General features: G+C 38.8%; 1 protein-coding gene across 1 annotated transcript in view; it reads right to left on the bottom strand.

Annotated features, from left to right (window-relative positions):
• The window catches only part of FREM1 (FRAS1 related extracellular matrix 1), a 57,193-nt gene that overhangs the window by 10,793 nt on the left and 18,752 nt on the right, over window positions 1–27,648 (bottom strand). The window contains exons 14-31 of the mRNA XM_059492430.1: window positions 27,422–27,515; window positions 26,808–27,060; window positions 24,917–25,114; window positions 23,533–23,718; window positions 22,334–22,530; window positions 21,352–21,580; window positions 19,647–19,791; window positions 17,212–17,353; window positions 15,674–15,869; window positions 14,694–14,958; window positions 9,135–9,549; window positions 7,816–8,017; window positions 7,222–7,366; window positions 4,905–5,034; window positions 3,449–3,521; window positions 2,418–2,567; window positions 943–1,181; window positions 200–247 (exon numbers count right to left, since the gene is read on the bottom strand). Of these exons, the coding sequence (XP_059348413.1) occupies window positions 200–247; window positions 943–1,181; window positions 2,418–2,567; window positions 3,449–3,521; window positions 4,905–5,034; window positions 7,222–7,366; window positions 7,816–8,017; window positions 9,135–9,549; window positions 14,694–14,958; window positions 15,674–15,869; window positions 17,212–17,353; window positions 19,647–19,791; window positions 21,352–21,580; window positions 22,334–22,530; window positions 23,533–23,718; window positions 24,917–25,114; window positions 26,808–27,060; window positions 27,422–27,515 (3,307 nt within the window). The remainder of the gene's footprint in view (window positions 1–199; window positions 248–942; window positions 1,182–2,417; window positions 2,568–3,448; window positions 3,522–4,904; window positions 5,035–7,221; window positions 7,367–7,815; window positions 8,018–9,134; window positions 9,550–14,693; window positions 14,959–15,673; window positions 15,870–17,211; window positions 17,354–19,646; window positions 19,792–21,351; window positions 21,581–22,333; window positions 22,531–23,532; window positions 23,719–24,916; window positions 25,115–26,807; window positions 27,061–27,421; window positions 27,516–27,648) is intronic.

Below are 27,648 nucleotides of genomic sequence, written 5' to 3'. Positions count from 1 at the left end.
TATTTAAACTAAATTTAAAATAATAAAAAATAATTATTATAAAAATTATCACAAATAAAGGGAAATTACACCAAAGAAAAAGAAAGATAGAAAAATAAAGTATTAGACATAACAAATTATTAGGAGTGATAAAGCCTAGAAAGAGCAGAATCAGAAAGAAATCATGGAAATATCCAACCAACACCCATAATACTCTTACTTTGAAAATCACATCTGTTTCATTTCTAAATACAGATGAAGGAGGAACCTGAAAAACGTAGAACAGCAGAATGAGATGGGATTATAGAAACAAGAAGACTTTATGCAACATTTATTACTAGGTTATACGTCATGCAGAGCATGTCTTGGTTTAGTTCTTTCTCTTTTAATATAGAAGCATATCATTTCTGAAAGGAGCCATTAAAAAGCACAAATTACAAGTGTAATGCTCAGTGTTCATAAAAATAGATTCCAGTAATCTTTAAGGTCACAATAGCAGAAAGTTACTGAATACCTAACTAAATTAATATAGCTTAAGAAGGAGAATCAGTGGAAAGGGTTTAAATTAATATTCCATGTTTAAACTAACAGTATTTTCAGCTTTATAACTTCAGTACCAGATGCACAGCTTTGCCTGGTTCCACCAACTTCTAACTTACCCATAATTTTTATAAGATTGGGATTTTCATAATTGCTTAAGTTGCTTCATGCCTGTTTCCTCCCCCAAGTCTTGATTTTATTCCTCTCTTGCATACATGGATCCTCAAAATGTTTGGTTTGTTTTTTGGCTTTTTCCTTACAGTTTTTTTTAAATAGCCCCAGGTCTGACTCATAGCAAACTCATGTAGTTTATAGTTATTGTGTGATCAGATAGAATTGCTACAAAAATGACAGTTAAATGAAGATGTCACATCACAATAAATTCACAAATCAGTTCATCACTAAACTACAGAAGTGTCTTACTATTCTGCCATTTCCAGTTACTCTCAGCCTGGTCCTTGACCGATTCGACAAGCTGTGCTCCTGCCACAGATCCCCTCCATGCCCTCTCATCCCTCTGGAAGAAGGCAGTGGGATCCTTTCCAAGGAAACATTGCCAGGCCTGGAAGGTGATGAGGAGCCTGAGGAAACTGGAAACAGCGTGCCTCTCCCCCAGAAGTCATGCTTGCTTTGGCCAGAAGAATGGGAATAGCTGCATTGACCTGAAAGCATAGAAAATGGCAGATGGTCAGCTTTAACTGCATGAGCAAATAACTGGTCATGTTCACATGGGCACATAAACAGCTTTTCCTTGAAAGTTGGATGATTCTTTCACTTGAAGTAGTTGATTTGCTCTTTGTTCAGTCACCCTCATTTTTGGGGTTATCTATGACTATAACCGCAACTACTCCTCATTTTTGGGCTTATCTATGACTATAACCGCAACTACTATCTCTATAAGATTTTATATGTGATGCATCTGTCTACCCACAGGTCAGAATTCAACCAAGCATCTGCTGAAAACACCTGCTTTCATTCTTATACTGCGCTTTGAAGTGCTGGGGTTTTTGGTCATGAATATACAGGTATCTTTAAATACCATTGATGATATTTCATCATCTCCAGAGAAGCTTCTTCTTGGAAATCCAGGATACTGTTGTTTCAAAGAAGTCGCTGCATTGATTAAGTCCTGATTTACACTAGGAATAGTTAGAAGACAAATCTGAAATTTTAAAGGGGCTTCTTGTAACATGAATCCTAATTCATTGCAATATGGATATTTTGCATTGCATTGGATATTTTAAATATTGTTTCACTAAACACCAGAAGAAGAGACACTCTTCAGCAGTCAGAGGCTGCAACTGCTTTTCTAATTATTTCTATTTTTCTACCATTTTCCTGTGATTCTCTTTCTACAATTGCCTCCTTTTTGGTCTGATTTCAGGCACTCCACATTTGATTGCTGAAAAACATAATGATCATGCAGTCTTCAAAGACTAAACTATTTGCTGTGAAGTTATGGACTGTGCTTTTTAAGTATTGGAAAATATATTGTTAAGAGATAGATTAATTTGCTACATTTCTTTTTGAGAGAAAAGTAAATCTCTTTTAGAGGGTGTGTAACCACTAAATAATAACTGGGGGGAAAAAAACCTAATGAATCTAAACCCAATTTTCCCCACTTTAGAAAATGCAAACTGAACTCATGTTGTTATGAAAAGTGGTTTCTTTCCTGGCATTTTTCTCATTTTGTACTCGTTGCTTTTCTCATCCTGTGAGGATGCATATGATTTTGTGAGAGAATAAAGGGCCTGCAAGTGTCAAGCCTGTTTTCTCTAAAAATAAATTAGGCAGTTTGGTCTAATGGTGAATGTTAGGAACAACTCATGGTTGAAAATAGGTAGCTATTCAGCCAAGATTGTCCCACCTTTTTAGTCACAAAGATCAAAAGAGAATACCTCCTTTTGAGTCCAAAATTTTCACTACAGCTTTTGTCCGTGTGCCAAGAACAGCATTCACAGGGGAGTTCAGAACTACTTCAAAGACTTCATCATCTTCCTCTAATCCGTCATAGGTAATTGCTATATTCCACATCTTGGTTGATACTCCTAACAGAAATAAACATTTTAATTACTCTTTAAGTGCTATTTCAATCAATCAGGGTGTCAAAGAAATAGATTAATTAACATGTCTGCAGCTAGAGTGGAGTAGATTGAGTATGCTATTGTGCTCCTACTGACTGACTGGACTCCTGCTGTTCTTCCAAATAACATTAGGTTTGAATTCGTTCCTGGGCAATGATGATTCCGTTCAAGTGCACACACTGTAACAAAATGCTGCTGTAGATGTGCAAAATTGCACTGTAATACATTGATTTAGGACTTCCACTGATTTTCAAGAGAAAATGTATCATAGAGTTTGTATCTGAAAAGTTTAACTTTAAAGATGGAGCACTTATTTAAAATATCTGCAAATGGATCAAAAACCATGTTAGATTGAAGTGCAACCATTTAGGCAAATCTTACCATTGTTTTTTCTTGTTTCCTTGTCTTTACTGGGTAACTTCAGTATTGTATGTGAATGAAATAGGGCCTTGGACATCTTGAATACCCTAAGTTGTTCTCAGTTTTGTCTAAATTTGACCTGTGTCCGGGACTTTACCTATAATGACTGAAGTCCTTAAAGCATCCCACAGATCAGCTCAGGGTGAGTCCTATCCAGCCTAGTTGTTGGGAGATCAGGAGACATCACATCAGCACTTTTGATATTTTAAAAAAAGTAAAAGACTGTGGGCAATCTCATGCCAAATAATTAGGATACCAATTCACTAAAGAAGCCCACAGCACTCCCAAAAAATGAGCTCAAGTCTTAAATACTATTCAGCTTCTCTAGCTGTAGATATGTAATAGATTTCATTCTCCAAAGCAAGAGGTTGCTCTTCTAAAATCAGTGAATTAATTATAGAATTACTCAGTACACTACTTCATACCTGGATCAAACTGAACAAGCTTGGATGGAGTCACTGTGAAGTCCTTTCCCAGCCTAGCAGATATTTCATTGACCTGAGAAGAAATCAAACAGTAAATACTACACTGTGACTCTTTTCACCAAACCACTGCACTCTGCTGCATCCAGAAGGTACTTTGGATGTCTCAAATAGACAGGCCAACCCATACATATACTTAGGCTGGGGAAAAAGATAAAGAGCTGAAGAATAAACCTTCTTATGTGCAACTGTCATTCTGTTCTTGCTTATGGCTTAAAAAATTAATCATAAAAAAAAATCCCTATCTTAAACTTTTGCTAATTCCCCTCTGAGATTGCTATTTGACAACACCAGGTAACACTGCTGTTCACCATGCCTGGGGACCCTGCCATACCTGGCTCCTGGAAAAGCACATCCTGCCATCTCAGAAGAGCAGCAACAACTTGGCCATGTTTCCCTATTTGGCCCTTTGTGATATCTTGAAATAAGCTTTTTTGCACAGAGCCTTCTGTCACTCCCAAAGACTCATTAGGACAGATGTGAACCCTACATATGTAAATATAGGGATTCCAGCAACTCCCTGAAATTTCACAGGAGGCACCAGAGCACACCAGTTTCATACTGTGTATGTTTCCTGCTCTTGATGCTGGAATCAGTTTCACTGCTTCAAGTGACTGCTGGAGTAGAATCACCAAGGTCTGTGAAGGGTAGGACAAGATGTTCCCCGAGGGCATCATTAGCAAAATTCACACTCATTTCAGTAGAAGAAAAATCAAAATTATGTTTCTTATTAGGGCTATAATCCTGAGAAGCTCTGAGGGGGAAAAATGGTATTTCTCTAGCAAGGGGAGCTGATAAAATACTGGAATTTCCATTTTATGAGGAAAGATAAAATTTGTGAAGGCAAGTTGCACAAAACCTGCTTTACAAAATTATAACCAGCAGCTTTCAGTCTAGTCTTTTTGACATTAGACAGAGGCAGTCATTGAAGGTACAGGGGAATTTCCCTTGGCTGTGGGCAGTAGGGGGTGAAATGGAGAAGGCTGCCATGGCTGTGTAGTTGAAGTACCTTCACTTCCTGGGCTCCTCCAGCCTGAGAAGGCAAAACAAAAGCCCCAAGGCCCCAGATTGCTCAAAACCTGGATTTTAAAGTGGCAGATCCTGGAAACCAAGCTTCTGAGCACACTGCCAGAGGAAGCTGCCTGCTCTGCTTTTTCATCAAAACTGAAATGCTGCTCCAAAACATTCCAGGTTTGGTTAATTAGCATTTCTACTTAAGACTCAAGAAATTTTGTCAGAAGTATTTCAGCCATCTGTAGTAGCAGGGACAATGTCCCAGTAAGTATGCATTGAATCACATGGCCTCTTTGATGATTATTGAATTATATTTACATCTGAGGAATAAAATAACAGGCAGCACTTATTATTATTAAATTAGGTTGTTGGCTTTTGGCTTTACCTTCATGGTTATAAAGGCAGACTCCCCCAGGTGTCCTGCCCTGGTGATTTTCAGAGACACCACTCCTGTGTTTTCACACACCTCATATTCAGTCTGTAGCATTTCAATTCGAGACCACCGTAGCTCCAGCCTGTGGGAGAGAAAGGAATGTGAGTTTAGAGCAAAGCCACCTGGCCAGCTGCCCCCAGCCCCTGCTGCTCAAGGGCTGTGTGAGGAGTCTTCTCTGCCGACTGCTGATTTAGCCAATACACATACTGAGTCTTTGTCTCCAAATTAACATATTTGTGTGATTTAACTGATTAGGAAGAGGCAGTAATAAATCTTCCAGACTAGCCCTGATGTACCCTAAGCCAAACTTGAGCCTTATTTTACAGCCAGAGGGATTCTGCAGTAACTTTGAGAAGAGCAGTTTGTCCATTACAACAGTAGGCCTAGACAAGTTAATCACTGTTTATCCTGGTTCCCTTTAGCCTTGCAGTTTTATTATACTCTCACTCCCCAGTCTTTCCTCAGCAATATCCTCCTTTCCACCCATCTGCCTTCATGTATCCTCTATCTCTCATCCTGAAGCACACAGAGTATGCTCTAGGACTTTTCTGCCTCTGTGCAAGGGACTTCTCTTCTTCCCTTACTTTAGTACTTGGCACACTTCACTCTTCAACCTTTACCCTATCTGATTCCAGGTGTCTTATGCACTGAATTTTAGAATTTTTTATGGAGGATGGGGGCAGTGAACCTCAGAAGACTGTGTGCTGCACAGGATTACCAATAAAGATCTTTCTTTGTTTAGAGCTGTAATAAAAATTAGTAAGATTCAGAGAAGGATGAATGAGATTGCAAAGAAGGAAAATAAGCTGAGATACTTACAATTTGTACTTTACTAATACAAAATTCTAGGCCTTTCACAGCTGACTAGCTCTATCACCAGTGGAAGTTCTCTCCTGTCCTCCTCTACCCTCTGATTCTGATTTTGTGGGAAACCCATTTGGAAGCTGATTTGCTTTATTTTTGCTAAAGAGGATGGATGTGCCAGATGTAGTCCAGCAGCATTCAAATAAAAGCTGGGACATGAACAATAAATTGTGCATTTTGAAACAGTTATCATTAGGTGATAACTTACTTTAAATTGAAAAAATACCTCATAAGCTTTTAAATCCAATATTAAAATGCTATTTTTCACTAAACTTCCCCTTTGATCTACTGGCAGATAACTTCACTGAAACACTTATTTTCTGCAAAAGAGTTTTTTCTTTGCTCTTCTCTTAAAGCTGTGCTATGCACTGTCATTCATTTAAAAGGAGTTGCATTTTCCATGAAGTGGCATCACATAATGGTGATTTTTCATCTGCAAGCCAGCACAGAGCAGCTTGGCTGTCCATGCTCAGATGTGTTTGTGTATGGGGACATCTTTTGGCACAGCACATAACTGCCTAAAAGCTGCCTCCAGCTCAGCTCAGTCCCTGTCCTCTCTCCAGTGTGCAGAGAAGTGCTCTGCCCCTGGGTACAGCTCTCTGCTTCTCTTTCTTCACCATGAGTCCTGGTTTGTGAGCAGCCATTTTAGCCCAGAAAAAGCATGTTGGGCTTTTTGTTGGGGTTTTTTTTTTTTCAATTTTTTTCTGATTAAATAAGTTGGTTGAACACTTAGCCCTATTTTCAGGAATAAAAAGAAGCATTGCCTCTACTGAAGAGCTACTTGCACTTCTGGCTTTTATCATCAAAGCCCAGTTCAGATGATATTCTAATTTTTCTACATGAGGCTTATCGTATGTCACAAGGATATATTGGATGATGTACCTAATACATGCAGTGGATGACAAAGGTGTTGTGTGTTCTCCACCTTCTTTCAGTGCTCTTTAGCAGAAATATGGCACTCAGCTTTGTCATTTGAGAGCATCCCATCCACTGTAATGTCAAGCTTGTGAAAAATGCACTGCCATCAGCTAAGGGCAAGAGTGACCTGCAGCTGCAGGACCATGTTCATGAAGCGGTAGTTCCATCCTTCAGCATGCAGCATCTCAGATATCCAAATGCCCAACTCTACTAAATGCATTATGTTTCCTGGTGAAGCCCTGAAGGCCCTTGAGAGCTGTGACACAGTCTAACCTGCAGCTCAACCCTTGTTGAGCTTCAAGAAGGCTTCAAGAAGGCTTCACCTTCTTGAGGAGGAGAAATCTTCTCTACTCTTTCAAAAGCAATGGCAGGTTGAATTGTAGCTATGTCCATGTCTGCGTGGCTTCAAGCCCAGCACCTGTTCATTTGCCCCAAGGGGTGGCAAGCACAGTGCAGCACAGCCCATGTCACCAAGGACTGGAGCTACCTTTGGGGTGCTGCAGAGTTTCCACTGGCATCTGTCACTCGAAACTCCAAGCTGTCTGAATTCACTTCTCGTGATTTGTTGATGACATAAAGTATGATTTTGCTGTTTAAATCCTTTTGGCTAAATCCATCCTGAATGAATACACCTAGGAAAGACAAATGGTATGCAGGTGAACGAAAATCCTGCTAATAAGAACCATGTAGATCATATAGACTCTTTTCAACTTTTCTTTTAGTTGAGTATCTGAACTTTGAGACATGTATGTTTACAGCTAAACAGCAATATCTGTTCATTATAAGCCCCTGCCAATTTCTTTATGTGTAACCTGTTTATCAAAAGGCCAAGTTCAATATTAATCTTTTTTTTTTTATAAAAATAAAAAAGTTTCTCAATAGTTATTAAAAATTATCTCAAACTCTTTGAGGATTCATAACAAACTTAAGACTCAGGTTTCATTGTCAAAGTTTTGTTATTACAGTCAAACTTTGCCCAAAGTTTGCCAAGAAATTTTGATTCTATCAAGCAAACATTAATAGGGTAGGGTTTGAAGTCTGGTCTGGTATGGCCCATAATAGAGATTATAAAAGAAATCACCTGTTGTTATATTTTCCAGGAAGCCATAATGAGGACCTCGCAAAATCTTAAAAATTATTTTGTCATCTTCTGTATCAGGATCAGATGCCCTCAGGGACCTGGCAGTAATATAGATACCATAATTGCCATTCTTCAGCAGTTCCACGTCAGAAAAACAATGGAGATGAGTAATTTTTGGTGCCATTTTGTCCAAATGATCCACCTAAATCAAAGTTAGACATTCATTTTGTAACATCAGGATATTCTCTGTCCTGCTTTTGCTAAAAGAGCAGTAGCCAGATCAGGGTGGCAATAGCCACTTTGGGTCACAGTCTGCTGCAGACCCCTGAGTTCTAGGTAAGTTGTACTTCACCTGAAAAGTTTCCAGGTCCAGATTACCCATCACTTGCCACATGTAGCAGGGTATAGTACACTCTGGGGAGTGAAACACAAATTCTATATACCTCTCCCCTTATGTCCCATTCTCCATAGCCCTCTTTTTTTATGTAATTTTCTTCACAGCAAAAGATAACTGCGACAAAGGTTTGTCACCTCTTTTTTGTAATAACAATTCCATCTTTCACAAATTCTGGTGAACCTTCTAGCAGTCCACAATGGTTGTTGCTGTTCCCATATATCACCCTCTGCTGAAATAGTATTCCTCACTGGTTGTATAACTTGCAACTTTGTCATCAGGAAATATTAATAGTCTCTTCATTAGCATCAGGGTTTTGAAACACAGAATTCTGACATGCAGTGCAACCAGACGTACTTTGTGTACTGAACCATGCCACATAAATAGATACAAAAAATCACAGCAAACAAATCTGAGCCTATGACAAAGTATGAAGGAGTTGAAAGCACAGGAAACGGGAAGTGAACAGAAAGATTCTAGCAAAGAAAGAAGAATCAAAGCATCTTACACAGAGAGGAAAGCTCAGAGAGGACAGGATGTCTAGGTGGGGAAGCAAAGTGGCTGTAATTCAGGATTCCTGTGACATGAAGATCAGCAATCATACTCACACCCCCATATGTGCAAATCACAGGATCAGGCACCAAGTGGGAAAGCAGAGCAGCAGAAAGTTCTATCCTTCCCATAGTGGAGATTCCTATGTAAAAATTTTAGCGTGCAAGTATTAAGTATTTACTTGCTTATCTTTATGCATTTTGGTAAGTAGTTAGTTCCCCAGGTTAATTATTTGTGGAACACAGGAAGCAAACATACAAGCTACACATTTAAATCAGAGACTACAGCAAGTACCAGCTGTCATCAAAACTGCTACAGTTTTGGCTTTATCATCCTATTCGTCTCTCTTAAATAGCTCTGTGATCACACTTGCCTGAATGGTGAATGTCACCGGCTCGCTCTGCACCCTCCCATTCACGATGAAGCCTTGGTTAGTCCTATCCGAGGCAACAAATGTAAATCTGTCAGTCTGGGAATTCCCACCTCGGTGCTTGTATGCAACATCCCTGTTGTCCACATCTTGCTGTGTGAAATTGTACTGCAGTAGCACAGTCCCATTATAATAGAGATGACCGTACTGGGGGAGCTGAGCCAAGAGGAAGGTAAGGTTTTCTTTCGCAGTATCTGGGTCTGAAAGCTGCAGTACATCAGGAGTAAGAAGTGCCATAGCTCCTTCAGTTAATCTTAACCCCATGTTCCTAGATAGAGTGGGCAAAGCCTGGTCAGCTGCCTCCAAGGCAATCTTGAATGTCCCATGCTTGGTCCTCAGTCCATTGCTGATGATGAATCTGGCAAAGAGAGGCAAGGCAGTCTTCAGCATCTGTTCTTGATTCAGCATGTACTGAAATGAAATGATAATGCAGACCTTTACTACAGGACTTGCCTGTGTTGATACTGCAAAAGTAGAAGAGCTGGGTGAAGCCCAACCCCAGACACTGAGTGGAGTGGATGTAAAACATAAAACCATGAGAGCAGACAGCCAGGTACTATGACGGGAGTTACAATGCACTGGCAGGGTTTGAGCAGATGCCAGAGGAAAGGCCTTGAACATCAACAGTCATAGCGGAGCTGATCTCAGCTGGAAGCTGAGGTACAGGTGGAACAGATCTAAGAGGAAAGGCTGTCGGGGGGGCTTATTGTAGCTTCTGGTGTACATATTTTATAAATCCTTAAAATTTATCTTCACTTGGTTACCTGGCAGTAGCACCTACAGCTTACAGAAAGATGTATGTTAAGTGCATGACCTGCCAGGTTTTGTTTAGTTTGGGTGTCTTTCTGTTCACTGTTACAAATCTTTTCTACCCAATGCCCCCAAAGCTATCTGAAAAACCAAACTGGAGAAAGATTCAGCCTTATCTCACTTCATGGGTTTGTTTAGGCACTAACTCTATGTTTAAATTTTCATCCATTCAGTAGAATATGATTTATGTTTCTGTACAGAAGTCAAGCAAAATTTCACTGAAATGCTAAGATATTGGGCAGAACTGTACAAGTTGATAGGATAATTTTAATAACGTAGATATCCATAGCATAAATTTATCAAATGGTCATATCTGTACAGCTCTTCTTCCATGTTGGGAATTTCTATCAATAGCCACATAATTTCTTGTTGTTCTCTCTCAAGTAGTGATGTCAAGTAGTGATGTTTCTTTAGATACACTAAAGATTTGATTATTCACTACAGATAGTTTTCCTTTCAAAACTAAGAGAAAAGCTGTAGGGAAAATCTGTTGGAAGCTCTGCTAGTTTTGATGGGGGTATAGTTAATTTTCTTCATAGTAATTTGTATGGAACTATGGTTTTGATTTGTGCTAAATACAGTTAAATAGTGTTGATAATATAAGGATGATTTGTTTACTGCTGAGCAGTGCTCATACAGCATCAAGGCTTTTTCTGCCTCTTACACTGCACAGCCAGTGATTGGGATGGGAGTGCATAAGGAGTTGGGAAGGGGCACAGGACAGCTGACCCAAAGGATATCCCAGAAAATCTAGTGGCATGCTCAGTATATAGAGCTGGGGGAAGAAGAGGGAGGGAGGGAGGGAGGGAGGGAGGGAGGGAGGGAGGGAGGGAGGGAGGGAGGGAGGGAGGGAGGGAGGGAGGGAGACGTTTGGAATGCTGACATTTGTCTTCTCAAGTCACTCTGTGCGTGATGGAACTCTGCCTTCCTGGGGATGGCTGAACACCTGCCTGCCCACAGGAAGCAGTGAATGAATTCTTTGTTTTGCTTTGCTTGTGTGCACAGCTTTCAATTTACCTATTAAACTGTCTGTATCTAAACCCTTGAGTTTTTTCACTTTCACCTTTCCAATTCTCTCCCCAGTGCTACCAGGTGGGGAGGGAGCAAGCAGCTGCCTGGTGCTTAGTTGCCGGCTGCAGTAAAACCACGACAGAAGCCTACCAGCTGGGTATGGGCTTCTGCCATACGTGTGACAGCATGGTCTGCAGAAATTTATTACTAAATTTAGTTGTGGAGAAAAACAAGGAGAAAGCCAATCTTTTAGCCTTTAAAATTCATCTTTGATTTCACAGGCAAGATAATTATTTATGTATTTTCTTCTGAAAATAATTACATGGAACATTTTCATGCCTGTAACAAAAACTTTGGAGGATATATGAAACTAAAAATTGCTCTGAAAATGTTTCACCATCCTTCATGTCCCATCAACTTATAGCATGTGTGAGTTACTCTTTCTACATAAGTTTCAGTGGTTATGCTGCACAGTACATGCAAAAATATTTTGTAAGGTGATTTTTCACCCAGGTTGGTTCTGCCTGAGTCAGAACAGAGTCTAGTGTGCAAAGAAATTTGTCTCTACTAGAATGGGACAGTTGTTTCAGCCAGTATGAGGGCCAGTCTCACTGGCTGCTTTCCATGTAACACTCTTCTACCATACTTAAGTGAAATGGGGAGTGGCTGACATTTAGTGTGTTATCTGTTTCCCCCTGGTCTCTTGACTGCAGACCTTGAAGATGTACTTTTAAAATTACAGGGTCAACACCTAGTGTATTGCTGCATTACTTGAATGGGAGTGACTTTCGGTAGGTCATGGAGCAGCTTACTGTGTCACCGAGACTGTCCATCTAAAACTCCTCATTGCCTTCACCAACATTGGATGATTAGAGCTTGATCACTTGTAAACTGGCACTGTGCCATGAAACAGATGGGAATGAGCATAGGCAGACCAGGGACTATGTAGCAGTTTGAAATATGTTTACTGAGGATGGTATTCCCAGCTGGGAACCCAGAGACATCTGCCTACACTGACCAAATGCTATTGTGCCAATGGTAAAAGCATTGTGCTATTTGTAAACTATCTGAAATCAAATATAGAACTAAAATAATGATGATAAATACTGTGATAGGAGTAAAAGGGTAAAACACCTTCAGTCAAAACCTTAACCTTCTCTCAAAACGCCTGGAGCATTGCAGCAGAAGTGAATTTTCTTTCATTCTTTCGATGGTGTAAAAAACGTTGGGTTGATGTCTCAAACAATATTTCGTGAAAGACTTAGATAATTCAGTTAATTAATCTGAATATTTATCCAGCCTTCTCCAGAATGCCAGATAGGAACAAAGCTCCTGCATGGATACATCAGACTGAAATTTACCATGAATTTCATTCACTGCTCAGTTTCACAGGTGATGAAACTGCCTGTGTCCAAGATGTCCTTCTGCACTTTGGGATATTTTGGTTATTTGTTTATTTCTAGTTTATCTCTGCTTTGTAATTTCCTCGGGAATGGAGAGCAGCCAATATTCTCACTCTGATAAAATTTATGATACAATTCTCAGACAAAGTTTGGAGGACATGTTGCATGGTTTGATTTCACAACTACCAACATTTCATGCTTTCTGCAGTTTGATGGCAATAGAGTTGGCTACAGGACCTACCATCTGTCATGGCATTTAAAGGATAAAAATGGAATCATACATAGTGCCAACTCATTACAAAATCGAGCCAGCATGTCAAAATGGAGGACATTAGCATGTTCTCTTAGCATTCTGCTGCCAGCATCTGATGTCAGGTTGCTAATCACTTGAAGTCATCTGTCCAAACAAGCACTGCCAAATCTTTCTTCCAGGCCAACAGCACCAAACAATACAGGTAAATTTATGTCTGAAGGAAGTACTTTAGTGGGAAGTAAAAATCTGGTCAGTTAATTCCTCCTCCTCCCACAATTACCCATATAATTAATTCCTTGTTGAAATAATAATACTGTTCTGACAGAATATTTATATGTGTAGACAAAACCAAATTATTTTCCAAATGATAACATCAAGGAACTTAATTATTTGGATTAAAATAGTTATCAAATATCAATATTTATTAAAGCATCATAACCTCACTTTAATAAGACTGACTTTCTGGTTTGTTTCTTAGCCATTGGTCTAAACAGAAAACATTTGGTTTATTCACACTTGCAATTTGCCTAGAATTGCTCGATCTGTTTTTAATAGTGTGATATGGGAGTCATACTGACACAAGCCACTATACTACACTGCCCAAACTAGGGCTTGCATGACTGTGATCTTACTTGAATAATCTAATTCTAGTTTTGGTGAACATGTTTCACAATTAAGAAACATAAAACCAGGGAATATTTTCTCACTTTTTCTGTAGTGAGTACAAATGAATCAGACAAATCTCCTAACTAGAATTTCCACCACACTGAATGCAGTGGAAGGGGTGGTTAAAAATATTTAATCTGAGGAAAGTTTCAGAATTACTTTTGGGCTAAGTCTGGACAATGCTACCTGACCCAGTATCATAGGGAGATTTATTTGATGTCTCCATGCCCAACTTGCTTGACTTGTCTGCAAAAAAGTTCTCAAATTGGATGATGCAACATGTTCTTGTAATTCATCATGCCTCACAGAAAAAGCCATTCAGATCAGAAGTCTATTCTAGGAGAGTTTAAAAAGGAGTCTTTTCTGAATTTCAGCTCTAAGGAGTCAATTCTTCAATTTTTAGTAGTCACAAATGAAAAATAATAATCTATTAATTTTGAATTTTACAGTAAGTCCATCTTCTGTCAAAAGCTGTTTTCAGAGAAAATTACCAATATTAGCAAAAAGTAAGCATTCTTCTTTTAGAAACATTTTCTTTGTTTTTGAGCTTTTTCTTTTCCCTGTTTTTGAACTTTTTACAAAACTGTCCACAGAACATCTGCTCTTTATCTGATGATAATTCATTGCATCATTCTACTTTATAACCAAGAAAGCTTCATTTAAGAACAAAATGAATGCACCTAGTCGAAACTGTTCTAAGTAGAAAATTTCAGAAATAGGTGAAAATAATTATCATTAGGCTACTGAACTGGGCCTGTAGGTAAACCTACGGATTTACCTCAAAATTTCAAGAGTCTACATGAATTTCCATGTCAAAATAGCATGCCAATGATAATGTCACAATAGATTAAGTGCACTGGTTTTCATTATATTCCAGAATACTTAGGGATTCAAAAACCCATAATCAAATTAATATGATGAATTATAACCTCACAGATAAGAAAGCTTTTATTTAATACCTGAATGGACCAGCTTTACCACATCCAGCTGTAGCAAGAAACCAAAGGAAAATTCCACCAACTATGTTCTCAATCCTTCTCTCTCACTCAAATCTTAACAGCTGTGTATGTCCGGGTGCTGTAATAATGTTGAAGCTGGTATCGAGTAAATGTGTCTCTGATTATGTTTTCAAAGTCAATGAGAAAATTCATTTATTTCCAAAGCATTCCCAACTATATTTATTACTGTAGAAATAGATGTGCTATATAAACATTGGGAATTCACACAGAGCCTCCAGCTCTTTTAATAAATTATTTTGGGGAGGTTTGGGTGTTTTTTTGGGAGTTGCATAGTGCAGGTTTTTTAAATACCTCAAAAATTCAAGGGGAAGAGCTTAGGGGGTGGGGTACTACCCCTTACCTGAATGTATCTTCACGAACAACTGCCTTGGCTTTGTGAACATAGCAGACAATCTGTCGTGCTACATCCATTTGACTGAAGCTCGTAATGGGAATGCCAGGATAGCTGACATACTCTATTTGTCCATACTGGGGTGGGGAGGTTATCACATAAAGGAGCTCCTCTGGCCTGCCAGTACCATCCAATGCAAGGAGGACATCAGTTGTAATGTAGCTGTGGTCTCCTTTTGGCACTCTAAGGAGTTTTGTAAAAACAGCAATGTCTCCTGCAGAATAGACAAAACAACACTAAAATAGTCATGTTGAACTGGATGATCTCTTCTGCATTTTTAAGCCACAGGAAAGCCATCACTGGTAAGAAAAACTAAAAGACTTTAAGATTATAGAGAAATTCAGCATGGAAGTGACTTCAGGATATTTTTATTTGACCTTCTGCTCAAAGCCGGGTCAGCCATGAGATCAGCCATTGCCACAATGCTTGGGTTTTATCCTGTTGGAACCTAAAAACTATTACCCTTTTGAGGCCAAGGATGAAGAGACCACAGACTCTTTTGACACGTCTTCCAATCTTAGCATTGTCAGGTAAACCTTTATGTTTCTAATAGAGAGGAAATAAAAAAAAGAGAGACCCTAAGACTGTAGAATAACCTGGAAGACAGACCTGTTTCTGAAGTCTTTTGCCTACTTTTTATTTTCTTGCCATTTTTCTGTGCTGCTTTACTCATACATAAAGCTAGTTTCAGAAAGATGTGTTTAGCTGTATTTGCAAAGCAGCCGGTAGTCCTGGGAGGCAAGGTGGAACACATTGTATTCAGTGGAGCCTTTTCAAATCCCAGGACCTGGCCAACTGTGAAGTCCAAGCAGTTAAATTTACAGGATCTGCAGGCCAGAGCCTATATAAGGAAAGGATCAGGACATATACTCAAATATCTTGGTTTCAGAAACAGGCACTGTAAAACATCAAGTTTAGTGGATCTTTACCCTTTTCCAAGTCCTTGATATTTATGTAGAAGTCCACAGCTGGAGATCTGTTGTACCCATCCCAGAGGTAAAATGTGAAGCTGTCTTTTTTCTTGGACCCCGCAGTTCCTGTGTGGACATATCTCACAAGGTTCATATCCAGCTCTTCCTGAGTGCACTTCATTCCAGCTAGGAGAGTAACCCATCCTTGTCCTACCTAGAAAACACAAGCATCCTTCATTAACTGATAATCACCCATGCATCCTTCTCAGTTAATTGTATTTCTTTGTAGTTATATAGGCTGTTAGTGGCAGCTACCTGGCTTTCCTTCTATAGGTTCTTTCCTCATAGTATGTTTTAAAGGGCAGCAAATCACTGGAGGTTTTTTTCCAGCAGATATAAGGCTGGAGAAGATACAATGATCATTAATAATATAGGAATATGGAGTTTAGCCACTTTTACTCTAGGAAATCATTTTATGCACATTTCTCAGTCAGACACCAAGATGAAAATTAAATAGTTCCTGACCCAGCTTATGTTTTCTATTTCTTAATTTCACAAGTCTGCTCTTGATCCTATCTGAAATCATAACGAAAACAGTATGAGAAATAGCTTCAGGGAGCATGGGAGTTTTAAGCCCCAGAGGTCCTCAGCTGCAAAAAGGAAAACCTTTTGGGGTTGGTTTTTGGACCAACCAACCAACCAACCAACCAACCAACCAACCAACCAACCAACAAAAAAAACCCAACAAAAAACCAACCAAACAAAAAAACCCCACAAAAGAAAACAAAACAAAAAACCTAAAAAACCCCGACTTACACCATAAAATTCTGTGCCTTTCTGAAGATAGCCTAGTACCCTAAATTAAACTGATCCATGAAGTTTGTCTCATGTGATCCACAGATTGATGTTGAGATGCAGCATCAAAATGCTTTCCAAGTTCAAAAGATTTAGAAACAGAATTTTATTTCTATCACATAGGCACACTATTTAAAAGTGGCATTTTTTTCAATCTTTGTTCCTTTTTCTTATTTTAGGTCAACAGATTATCATCTCGCCTTCCATTTCTAATCTTAATTTTTGTGATTCCTCTTGACACATCCTTTCTATCATCTTCCTTTTCCCTTCTTTCTCCCTGTGCTTTTCTTCTAGTTGGTGGGGTATTACTCACTCTTTAACATGCAACTCCTTCCATGCTTTCTGAACCCTGAAGTAACTGAAGTAAGGGTTGGATTTTTTTAACCAGAGACTTTCCCCCATTCCCCCCAGCTTGATTTTCCCCCTTTGTGGGATTATTATCCCAGAATCTATCTCAATTTTCACCTCAGTTGGTCTGCCATGTTTTTTGCCTTCCATCTTCTCCTGTTCAGGATCTGGCTTTTAATGCCAAAGCCTCTGGGACAGAACCATTGTTGTTGCTCCTTCAACAATTAAACTGGCCAAGCTGTCTACTTCAGAATATGACAGGCATTTGGGAGAAAAGGAAAATGAACTTCATTTTGCCCTAAAAAGAGAGAGTTCTTTGCATGCCTGCTTTTTGTTGAAGTACAAAGACTAACCTTGAGCTGAAGCTGACCATTTTCTGGAAGTCTTTCAAATAAGTAGTAAATTCTCTCCCTGGGGGTATCTTTATCTTCTGCTGACAGAACAGCACTAGAAATTATATGTGTTTCACCTATGTTCACCTCTATGTCGTTCTTCCTGAAAAAATTAAAAGTCATGTATTGATGCAATAAAGGAACCTTTTCAACATGTAATTTCTCTGCCAGAAATATGGATTAACCAAATGCTGAGAGAAATGACGATTTCAGAGAGAATAGAAGAAGGGTGCCTTTTTCAGTTCAAAAGAGTAAAAAAAGCAAGCAGTGCAGACAAGTTTCTCCTTACAATGGTAAGAAACAACAAAGATACCTAAAACACTGATTTAACACATCTCTTATTCCCCTGTACCCTATTCTGCTCACCTTTATACAATTTATAGGAATAAGACAATGTAAACCAGTAGATGGCATTATTACTGCCAATATAGAGCACAGCAATAGTGGTTCTAATGGACTGATTGCTTATTTAAGAAATGACTGTCTTTCAAACAACTAGTCTTCAAGGCTCACCTTTATCTGTAGGAGACACAACCATATCTAAGTGGCTTCTTCTCTGTATTCCTTCTAGCACCCACATCTCATTTTGGGAAGAAGCTCTCAAGAGGAATGTGTGAAGGCTTTACATTCCCCAAGGGCACTCTCTGCTACAGGATGCAATCCAAGAGGTGACAGATTGAGGTTTTGGCAATCACTCTGAATAAGAGGCACTGTTTGCCAGGCAAAAACATCCCATCACAGGTTCTTCAGTCTGTTGACCATAACTAATGGAGATGAGAGCTGAAAATCCCTGGGGTGGACAATGCCCCAAGATCAAAAGGTTAAGAAAAGCTTTCAAGTACTGCCCAATATTCAGCTGTAAAACTGCACTAGTATAAGGAACTCTGTGAACCTACAGTGAACATGTAGTGACTGAATGTGGCAGGCTAAATCACCTCAGTGTCAAATTGAACATTTTCCTAAAGCATACTGCTTAAACACTGGCCACACATCTCATCTAAGTGGAGGGGTAACAGCTATTCCTTCTTATAAAGGAATAGCTATTTTGGGAGTAAATTTTTCAATCTATGAAATTGTTCACCACAGGAATGGCAAGTGGTGAGACCTAATATTGCTAGACAAGGAAGCAACAGTTTCTGGATCTAGCTGGGCAAAGCTAAAAACACTTGACTTCTTGCACTTCATCATCTTCTTTCACAAAGAGGGGGTGGAAAATGGCATATGAACAAGCTATAGCATGTCAGGAACAAATAGGTAATTATCAATAATTATCTGTATATAATATATGCATACATAAATTATACTCTTTATTCTAACTGAAAATTCTCAAATGTTAGCATTATGTGGTCATTGAAAATCTTTTAACTAAGAAACTGACATTTGTTATTGCAGGAAGCTCTACCTGGTAAAAAAATAATAATCACTCTGATCTGAAAGTAGACAAATACCCTGACAGATCAGAAATTCCCTCCTTAGAAGCAGTTGTGATTCTGAAATGCAATCTTTAGAGTTTCAGAGCTATTCCCACAAAACCTTTGGACTCTTAGCTTCCTGTCTGTCAGTCTGGGGCTGGATAACAGTCACAAGTATGGAGGTCCTGATGCTCTATGACAAGTCATCAGCTGGAGATCCCAAGGGATAAACTTCTTTTTAAAATGTCCAGGAGGTTTGGCTCTCTTGCAGCCAGCTGCCTATCTATCTATATGGTCTGCCAGGCAATTTCTTATCATGTCTAATTCATTTATGACTCCTAGCTTTGAAGTGTAAGGGAAATTAGTGTGTACTTTTGCAGCAGTTGAATTATGGCAGAGAAAAGTTTTAGAATATAAAAGAAGGGAATTATATTCGGAAAGCCTTTCCCCTGCTTCAGCCTTGTGGATCCTCCCATTCCAAAATCCAGAGCTGCTTTCAGAGAGGTATTTTAGGCAGGTCTTTGTCTTAGGGAAGAGAAAAGCAGTACCATGGTGGTCAGTGTTCAGCAGAGGTACAACAGCTGGCAAACACCTTGAAGCAACTTATGAAAGAAACAACCAAAATTTTTCCCCCCATACTTTTATTTTTCCTCTATTTGCTTAATGTAGAGCAACACTAAGCAACACTAAAGCTCTCCTTTCAGCAAAAATTTTTTTGTTAAATAGGCTGATAGAAAGAGACCTATACAGAAACGTTTTTATTGACATTATTCTGTTGATTGTTATGGCTTCTTCTTTGCATCAGACACCAGACATTGTTTAATGGTAAACATGGTGGGATGCTCAACTGGTGGCTGGATTTGATTATCTTAAAGGCTTTTTCCAACCTTAACAATGGCACGATTCTATGATTTGGTGTTTTGTTCTCTTTTCCATCATTTTGTCTAAACATCCCACTGTCAGGAACAGAAACATGTGACTTACTTGCTCAGCGCTGGTTTCTCATCATTAACTGGAATGATGTTTACTGAAATGGTTCTGAGGACTTTATGTTTTCCATCTGATAGCTGAATTTTAAAACTGTCAGTGAGATTTTCAGAGTTGTCATGCATGTACATCAGCTTCATTCCTACATGAGGCAGGAAGAGGGTAAAAACGGGAGAGAGAGAGGAAGAGGGACAATGGGTGAGATAAATGGAAAGATTTATTTTTCCTGCAAAATCCCTCTCATCACTTCACTCTGCTTCAGTCACCTTTCTTCCATCTCCTCCCTCCATATGCTAGGGTAACAACAAATTTGCCTTAGCTATCAGAAGATGAGTTTGATGAGCCATTGCTGATCAGCGATCTAGCAACATACTATTGACTCAGGGTCACCAGCCTGACCTAAGTAAGGAGTGACTGTCCAAAAAAGGAGTCTCTGACAATCTGAAAAAGGTGCATTTCTTCTCCTCTCCTTATTCTATGGAACTATAGAGAGGATGAAACTGCCAGGCAACACTTTCCTGTGCTTTAAATAATCCTCAGGGAACTTTGAAGAAGCCTTTGGAAGGACAGCTGGCTTTGTATCTATGACCATGGACAATCAGATGTTATAGGCTAAAGATGGCTCAATCACCATTGTGGATAACAGGCAAAAGCCAAAAAAGAAAGTCAAAACCAAGACTTGGGAAGGCAGAAGAATTTGGGGTGGACTCCTGATATTTCTGGAGGCTCATGTTAGATAGAGAGACAAAAAATCTTTCCTTGGTTTTTGAGGGCTGAACTGAAATTTGAGTGACGCTACTGAATTCATGCTCCTCTATAGTGATAGATTCCATCTTTTACTAAATAGCCACAGTCAGGAGGGATCCACCATATTCCGTGCACTGTTAAATACACTTTTTCATTACATGTACTTGAAACAGATTTGCTGCTTTAAAGCAGGCTGACTGCTCATGCTAAGCTGTGGAATCCCAATTTGTATGTTTATTGCTAGACATATGGTATATTGCAGCCTTTCAATGTCTAAAGAAGGCTTATAGGAGAGATAGAGAGATTTATTACCAATGCCTGTAGACATAATAAGGGGCAGGAGTAGGTTTAGGTTGGACATAAGGACAAAAAGTTTTACAGTGAGAGTGGTGAGATGCTGGAACAGTTTGTCCAGAGAGGTTGTGCAACACTGGAAGTGTTCAAGGTCAGGTTGAATGGGGCTTTAGGCAACTTGGTCCAGTGCAATTTGTGCCTGGCCATGGCAGGGGAGGTGGACTAGTTGACCCCTAAAAGGTCCCTTGCAACCTAAAATGTTTTACAATTCTGTGATCATTTGAAGAAACCTCATGATCAGTTAATGTATTTTTAAATCAGTCTTGCTGTCTCTCTATTCTAGGTACTGTAAAACATTTACAAATCTATTTGATGATGTTAAATTATGTTACATTATTCCTTTTATTTCTTTTCAGAACAGATGATTTTCCTACTCATATTACTACCCTTTTCAATACAGAGGTCTCTCAGGATGATTTTATAGACAGTTCCTAAAATCAATAGATAAGGACAGCATTAAATATGGACACTTCCATTCCTAAAGATTGTCTTGAAAATAAACATAAGGCAAGCGAGTAAATAAATTATGAAGATTTCTTTGGTGTGCCACTTGCCTCATCAAAATAATGAAAGACCATTGTAAGAAGAATGCTGCACCTACCATTCTGCAGTAGTTCCAGGGAAAAGGCATGAACAAGCAACCCATGGCTGTGGTGATCATGGTTAATTAACTCTTTATAGTGCAGAACATCACTGCCTTGAACACCGTTAATAAGGAACCCGTGTGAGGGCATCTGCACAACCCCAAATACCAGAGGGTCTTGAGGCACATCCAGATCAACTGCATTGATAACAGACAGATCCAGCTCTTTCATCTCCCCTTCTTGAACCTGAACATGAGAGAAAAAACATCCAATTCTTTTACATAAAAAGAAATCATAGAATTTTAGCATGGTTTCATGAGTATTTTTGTGTATAAGTGTATCTCTTGATTCATCCACCCTTACCAAGGAGATTTTTAACCAACCTCTGATTTCAACCAGTTTAAGAGACTCTAGTGGTTATAGTGACAAAGAGAGAAGTTGCAATAAGGAGATCATTTTGCCCAGATTAATAGAAAATGCATTAAATCAGTGCCAAATCTAGTGCTCAAAAAGGGGAAAGCCTTTCAATATATAAATGTATCTAAAAATGTCGATGCATATAGATTTATACATCCACTTTTTACTTTGCAGTAAGTTTACACTCTGTTCATGGAATTATTTATATTAATGACAGTCTACAGAGGGGAGAAGCTATGCAAGAAATATTTAAAAATACTCTAGTAAAAATGTGAAAGCTCTTAGGAATCCAGAAGGAGATGAAAGATCTCACTGTTTTCTAGATCACATATTTGTTTAAAGATTTGATCACTTCTTTTTACGTAAGTGCAAGTTTCCAAGATCTATGCACTGCTCCTATCCCACTGAAGTTCTGTCTAATAGGTTTACATGGGATTTCACTGGACTGTTTCCTGAAGTAGGCTGAACAACAAAAAGTAAGGGAAATATGCAGAGGAACAGAAGGACAATGTTCTTATTTATATTAAAGAGTGGTTTCTGGTTAAAGGAGTTCTATGACAAACATATTGCTTATTTCCTTACAGTAATATTTCTGGCTATGAATTCTGGAACTTCATCATTGGTTGGACTGATTAGCACAAAAAATGGAGTCTCTGCTGAGCGATGCAGCCCATCAGTGACATAAAGTACAAATTTGTCTTCTGTTGGCTCCATTCGCACGTGCCTGGCTTGAACGTAGTTTATATTCATGGCTTTCAGATGCTTCAGCTGAAATGAACCTACAGATTTTAAAAAGAAAATGAGTTAGCACAATACTTTCATGTCTCCTAGTCTTATCCAGCATCAAAATAATTGAAACTATGTCTTTTTTCAAAGAATAAGTAATTTGAATTTTTAAGTTCTTTGTCATTTTTTTGATGGTAAGAGTTACATTGCTAATGTTACTCCAGGAAACAAGCCCTTTACCCCCAAAAATGCATAATTTTCCTTCAGGCGGGTTTCTGAAGCTTGTCACTTTTCAGCTAAGACTGCACAACTGAGCCCACATGAAACCAACTCAAAAAACAGGTAGGAAAATATCTGAGGTCCAAGGTCCAAGATTCCTTGATAGTGCTAGGTTAATCGCTGGACTAGATGCTTTTTCCAAGCTTAACGATTCTATGATTATATTATTCTAATTACATTTTGACTGACAGACCACAAAAATGAGAACTTAAAGACTCAGTGATTACAGGTTTCCAGCTGAAGATGCCTGGTAAAAGCTGATAGCATTACAAATCATGTTACAATGTGTTCTGCTGAGGGTGAAACTGCCTTTCACAGTTTGAAAGTGGACAAGGGAAGTCATTCTCTAAGTCAAACACCACCTCTAGCACTTCTGCAACTTTGTCTTGGAAACAAATGTGGGACCCAGGCTACTGCATTTAATTGGCAGAGGCGTAGGTGAAGGGACACTGGAGTCTTTCATGGGGGACTGAAGAGGAAGGCAGGGAGAGCAGATTTGTATCTCATATCGTGACTTCTAATAGATCTCAGCAGGATGCATAAAACAACTGTTGCCTTGTTTGCTTCAAGGGCAGATTCTTCACACTTGCATTGCTTTAGTCTCCCTTTGAACTCCTACACAAAGTCCCACTGCTCTTCATTTGTCAGCACCTGCGTTCCTCATAAGTCTGTATGAATGCCCACACCTGCATCTGCACCACCAGAGCCCACTGCAGAGCTTTTCACAAGCCCTCCACATCTAATCTGCTTGATTATCCTAAATTGTTAAGACTTACCTATGCTTATCCCAATGTTGCTCTTCTCAAAGCCAGGAGAAGGCAGTATGTTTTCAATGTAACCAAACTGGGGAGGAGAAACCAGCACAAACTGTAAGTCATCTGCAGTGGTGTCAGGGTCAGTGGCAAACAAATGTTTGGTAGTAAGGGCTGCTGAGGAGCCCTCCTCCACCACAAAGCTTGCACCTGCACACAAAAAACATGTTAAGCATTATTGGTCATGAGCTGATTTTACTGTTGTTTTTGGTAATAAGAATGGAAATAATAACAAAGGGCGGAAACACAACAAATACTGAATTACTGAGGGGTTTTGTTTTAATGTTTTCTTCTCCGCTTTCACTGACATCTCTGCTTTTGCCATCATAGAAGTAGAGAAGAGGATCATGAAATTATTTTACTGATTAAGTTATTAGCTAAGGTTTATATACTGCTCAAGAACAATTGTTACTCCTGTTTGTCAGAGCATTAATTACATGAGAGCTGTTAAGAATTGCTCGTAATGAACAATTTTTCATGCATCACTGCTTAATTTCCCTGCTGGGACAATGCTTAATTTCCAGAACATTACTTGGGTGAGTGCCTGCAAATTACAAAACTACTCATACATATGCTTAAATAGTCTCTAAGATACATAACATATACCTGATATTTACAAACAAATGACATTGAAAGACACAAGCATATAGAAAACATACTTTTAATATGTACACCACAGACCACACTAAAAAGCCCAGGAAATTGATGGAAATTTCACATAATGGGCTGCAGTTGGACTAGATGTACATTATGAACTCTATTTCCATTTTAACTGAATTTCTTAGATTCTGAAGTGTAGTTGTGAAAATGTGGCTTCATATCTATTAATGTATAGCTTTTGTCTTTATTTGCTAAAATAATTAAATATAATGATTCTGTCCCAAATTTCTGTTTTGTGCTCTACACACAAAGGTAAATAAATATCTCTATTTATGGTTATTTATGATTATGCTTTTGCCCTGTATAAACCTGATAATTGTTGAACCACGAGTTCAGTTCAAGGACAAGATATAGATCACTTTTAGATCATAGCTTACATATGCAGCAATTAGCATGTAGACATGGTAGGGAGCAGATCTGAGTGCTCTTATCTCTAACTGCATGCTTTAAGCATGCAGCTGAAGAACAGCCAGCTCAGACTTGCACTGGCAGCTGGATTGGGTGTTTGGACTGTACAAGGAAATGAAAACAAAATTGATGAAAATTCTGATACAAAACTTTTGTATGCTGATTCAACTAACTATTTCTAATGCTAAAAATCAAAAACAAAAAAAGCCACTCTGAGTCTGTAGCCATTACAGCGCGGGGTAGCCCCCTTTGTACTGCTGTATTGAGAAGAAGCTTTCACCAGTTAAAATTGATGGAGGCTGGTTGTCCACTGGAAGCACAGTGATGTTAAGGTCATAGACAGGAACGGGATCATCACGTGAAACTGGGGGGGAAGGAAGTCCATCATAACAGCAGTCTGTCACATCTAGGCCAGCCTCGCCATCAGAGACAATCAAGGTTAGGATCTCAATGCAAGGAGTCAGGCCAATCTCACCACCTGTGAAAAAATATTTAGAAGAAATTATTTATCAAAACTTCCTGAAGACTAATTTTTATCCTGCAAGGACAGTCTTCAACATCAAGTCCGAAGAAAAAGAAAGCAGCAGCAAAATTACTGGAATTCTTAATTCTGAGTGGTGAGGTGCTGCTTGGTTAGAGATTTGGTTTGTTGTTAATAATTAATTTTAACCAGCTCTCTTCTATGATATAATAAGAGGGTGTAGAAAAGTCTTAGTATTGCTATAGTAATTATAATGTTATAATTGTAATGTTATGATATTATGTTATATTGTAATAACACAGCTAATTGTCCTCAAGATTCTGTTCTTTGTGCACTAATGTATGTACAAAATTTATATTGTGTGGGAAAAGTGTTTTTTCTGCACTTCTTCTCAAGGAATGTAGGAAAATCTTTCTTTTATATATGTTTTCCTCTATGACAAATGGTAATATCCATGCTCTTCCAAAAGAAAAATATTAATATAGCAAGTAATGTATATGTTCTTATGTGCTTCTTATCCTTACAAAATGGACTATAACAAGGGCTGTACTTTATTACAGTACTGTATATTATGCCTATATGCAGTTACATTTAAAATGTGGGCTGATACAGCACTGGGAACTGCTACCCCTTGCAAGAAGCATCTGTGGGCTCAGAGCATTCCAGCTGTCAGCACTTCTGGCAGCCTGTGTCTTGCATTGCTGCAAGATACCATTAATAAGCAGCCTGAAAGGAAAGTGACTCCCCGACTTCTCTTGTAATACCTACTGACACCACATTTATTGTTAGAAATTTGGAAATGAAAGCCACAAACGCTACATCCTTGAAATTAAAACTTCATTGCCCCTGAAAAATATTGTCATTGAAATACAGTTTGTGATGTCTTTGGAATGCAGAAGAAAAGTTTGTTGGTGGTGGCCACAATTAAGTACTTCCTTTTCAAATACCAGCTGCTCATTTTAGACAGTGCCAGGCTTGAAAATACCACATCTATTCTCCATGCTAACACAGAATTACAGAATCATTAAAGAGAAAACCAGAGTATTTCAGGGGAAAAAAACCACTAAAGCTGCTATTCAGAGATGTAGAAAGGATAAATCAATCACAATGAAAGAATAAATTTCAGTAAGAAAGGAAGTTTACCAGCCCTTGATTTCTGCCAGTAATTAAAAAAAAAAAAAAGGTACTAACAATAAAACCACAAAATAAAGCATTTTAAACATTTCTTTGTCTTTATGAAACTCAGAACTTATCTTGTGGCATGGAAAGACTATGAGCTGTCCAAAGTAGATAGCATTCTAGATTGGAGAGGCAAGGAAGAAGTAAAAATGGGGGGTTTTACTGTCATAAAGCACATCAAAATACTGTAGTTTGTACTTAATAATAATTTTGTCAAAAAAGCCCAAGACATTTTGTCAGCAACAGTGAAAGTGTTCCTCCTGGATTGTGGTGCTTTCATATACTTGTTCAAATATAATTTTCAGTTCAAGCAGGGATTTGGATAACATATTAAAACATTTGTTGGTTGTCTATCAGACAGCTCTTTTTTAAAGCCAGTTTATTTTTTTCCCTAGTCACAAAGCACGGTTTCTAAGAAGTTCCTACTGGAATTCTGCAAAAATGTTAAGATACTTTTTACTAACACTTGTCTGACCGCCTTTCATTCTAATTGTGTCCTTAGCTCACTTACTGGTGTGCGTGTAGGTGACTAAACCAGCGATGACATCAGCCTGGGAGAAACGATCCACGGCAGAGCCAGCTCTCCTCACTAGCCCGTGGTGGGGCTGGCGGGCCAGCACAAACACCAGCTCCATGTCGTCGCTGTCCACATCTGTGGCGTAAATGTACTCTGAGGAGAGGACAACTTCTTCACCCTCCAGGCAGTGGAGCACGGGAACAAGGCCTGTTTGCATAACAGGTAGCTCATCATTCACAGGCAACACCTAATCAGAAAAATAATTTAAGGTTTTCTTACTGTTCATTTCAGTGGAAGCCACTTGTTTCAGGACACTGCTTTGCATCTCAAGCTAACAGTTTGATGCCACTGTCAGAGTACACTGAGCTTTCTCTATAAGCAAAAAGAAACCAGCTGAAGTAAAAAAAAAAACCCAGTTAAAGTACAAAGTGCAAGTCAAAGCTCCTCTTAATTTTGCCACATTAACCTGAAACCTACGGTTGAAATGGAAGCCTAACATATGCCTTATCTTCCAGTTTCCAAGGTAATGCAAGCACTTCCAAAAATCAAGCTTTGAACCATTTGCCTCCACACAGACAATCGCTCTCAGAAATACGCCACACACTGACCTTGACCTGCAGGATGAACTCTACAAAATGGATGCCATCTGAGGCTGCAAAGAAAATTTCATCAGTGAGAGTCTCAGAGCTGTCATGACGATATCTGCGGAAAAAAGATTACAGAGCTACACAAATTTTTCACAGATAAAAAGAATCCATGCTTTCTGGTCATGCCTTACAATGTGTATCCCTCTCTGTGTAAGGGTGTACACCTAACCCTGCTGATTCTGAATCAG

The sequence above is a fragment of the Ammospiza nelsoni genome, chromosome Z (assembly GCF_027579445.1).
Source record: "Ammospiza nelsoni isolate bAmmNel1 chromosome Z, bAmmNel1.pri, whole genome shotgun sequence".
NCBI lineage: Eukaryota > Metazoa > Chordata > Aves > Passeriformes > Passerellidae > Ammospiza > Ammospiza nelsoni.
The sequence above is the reverse complement of the archived record's forward strand: the minus strand, read 5'-3'. Positions and strand labels throughout refer to the sequence as shown.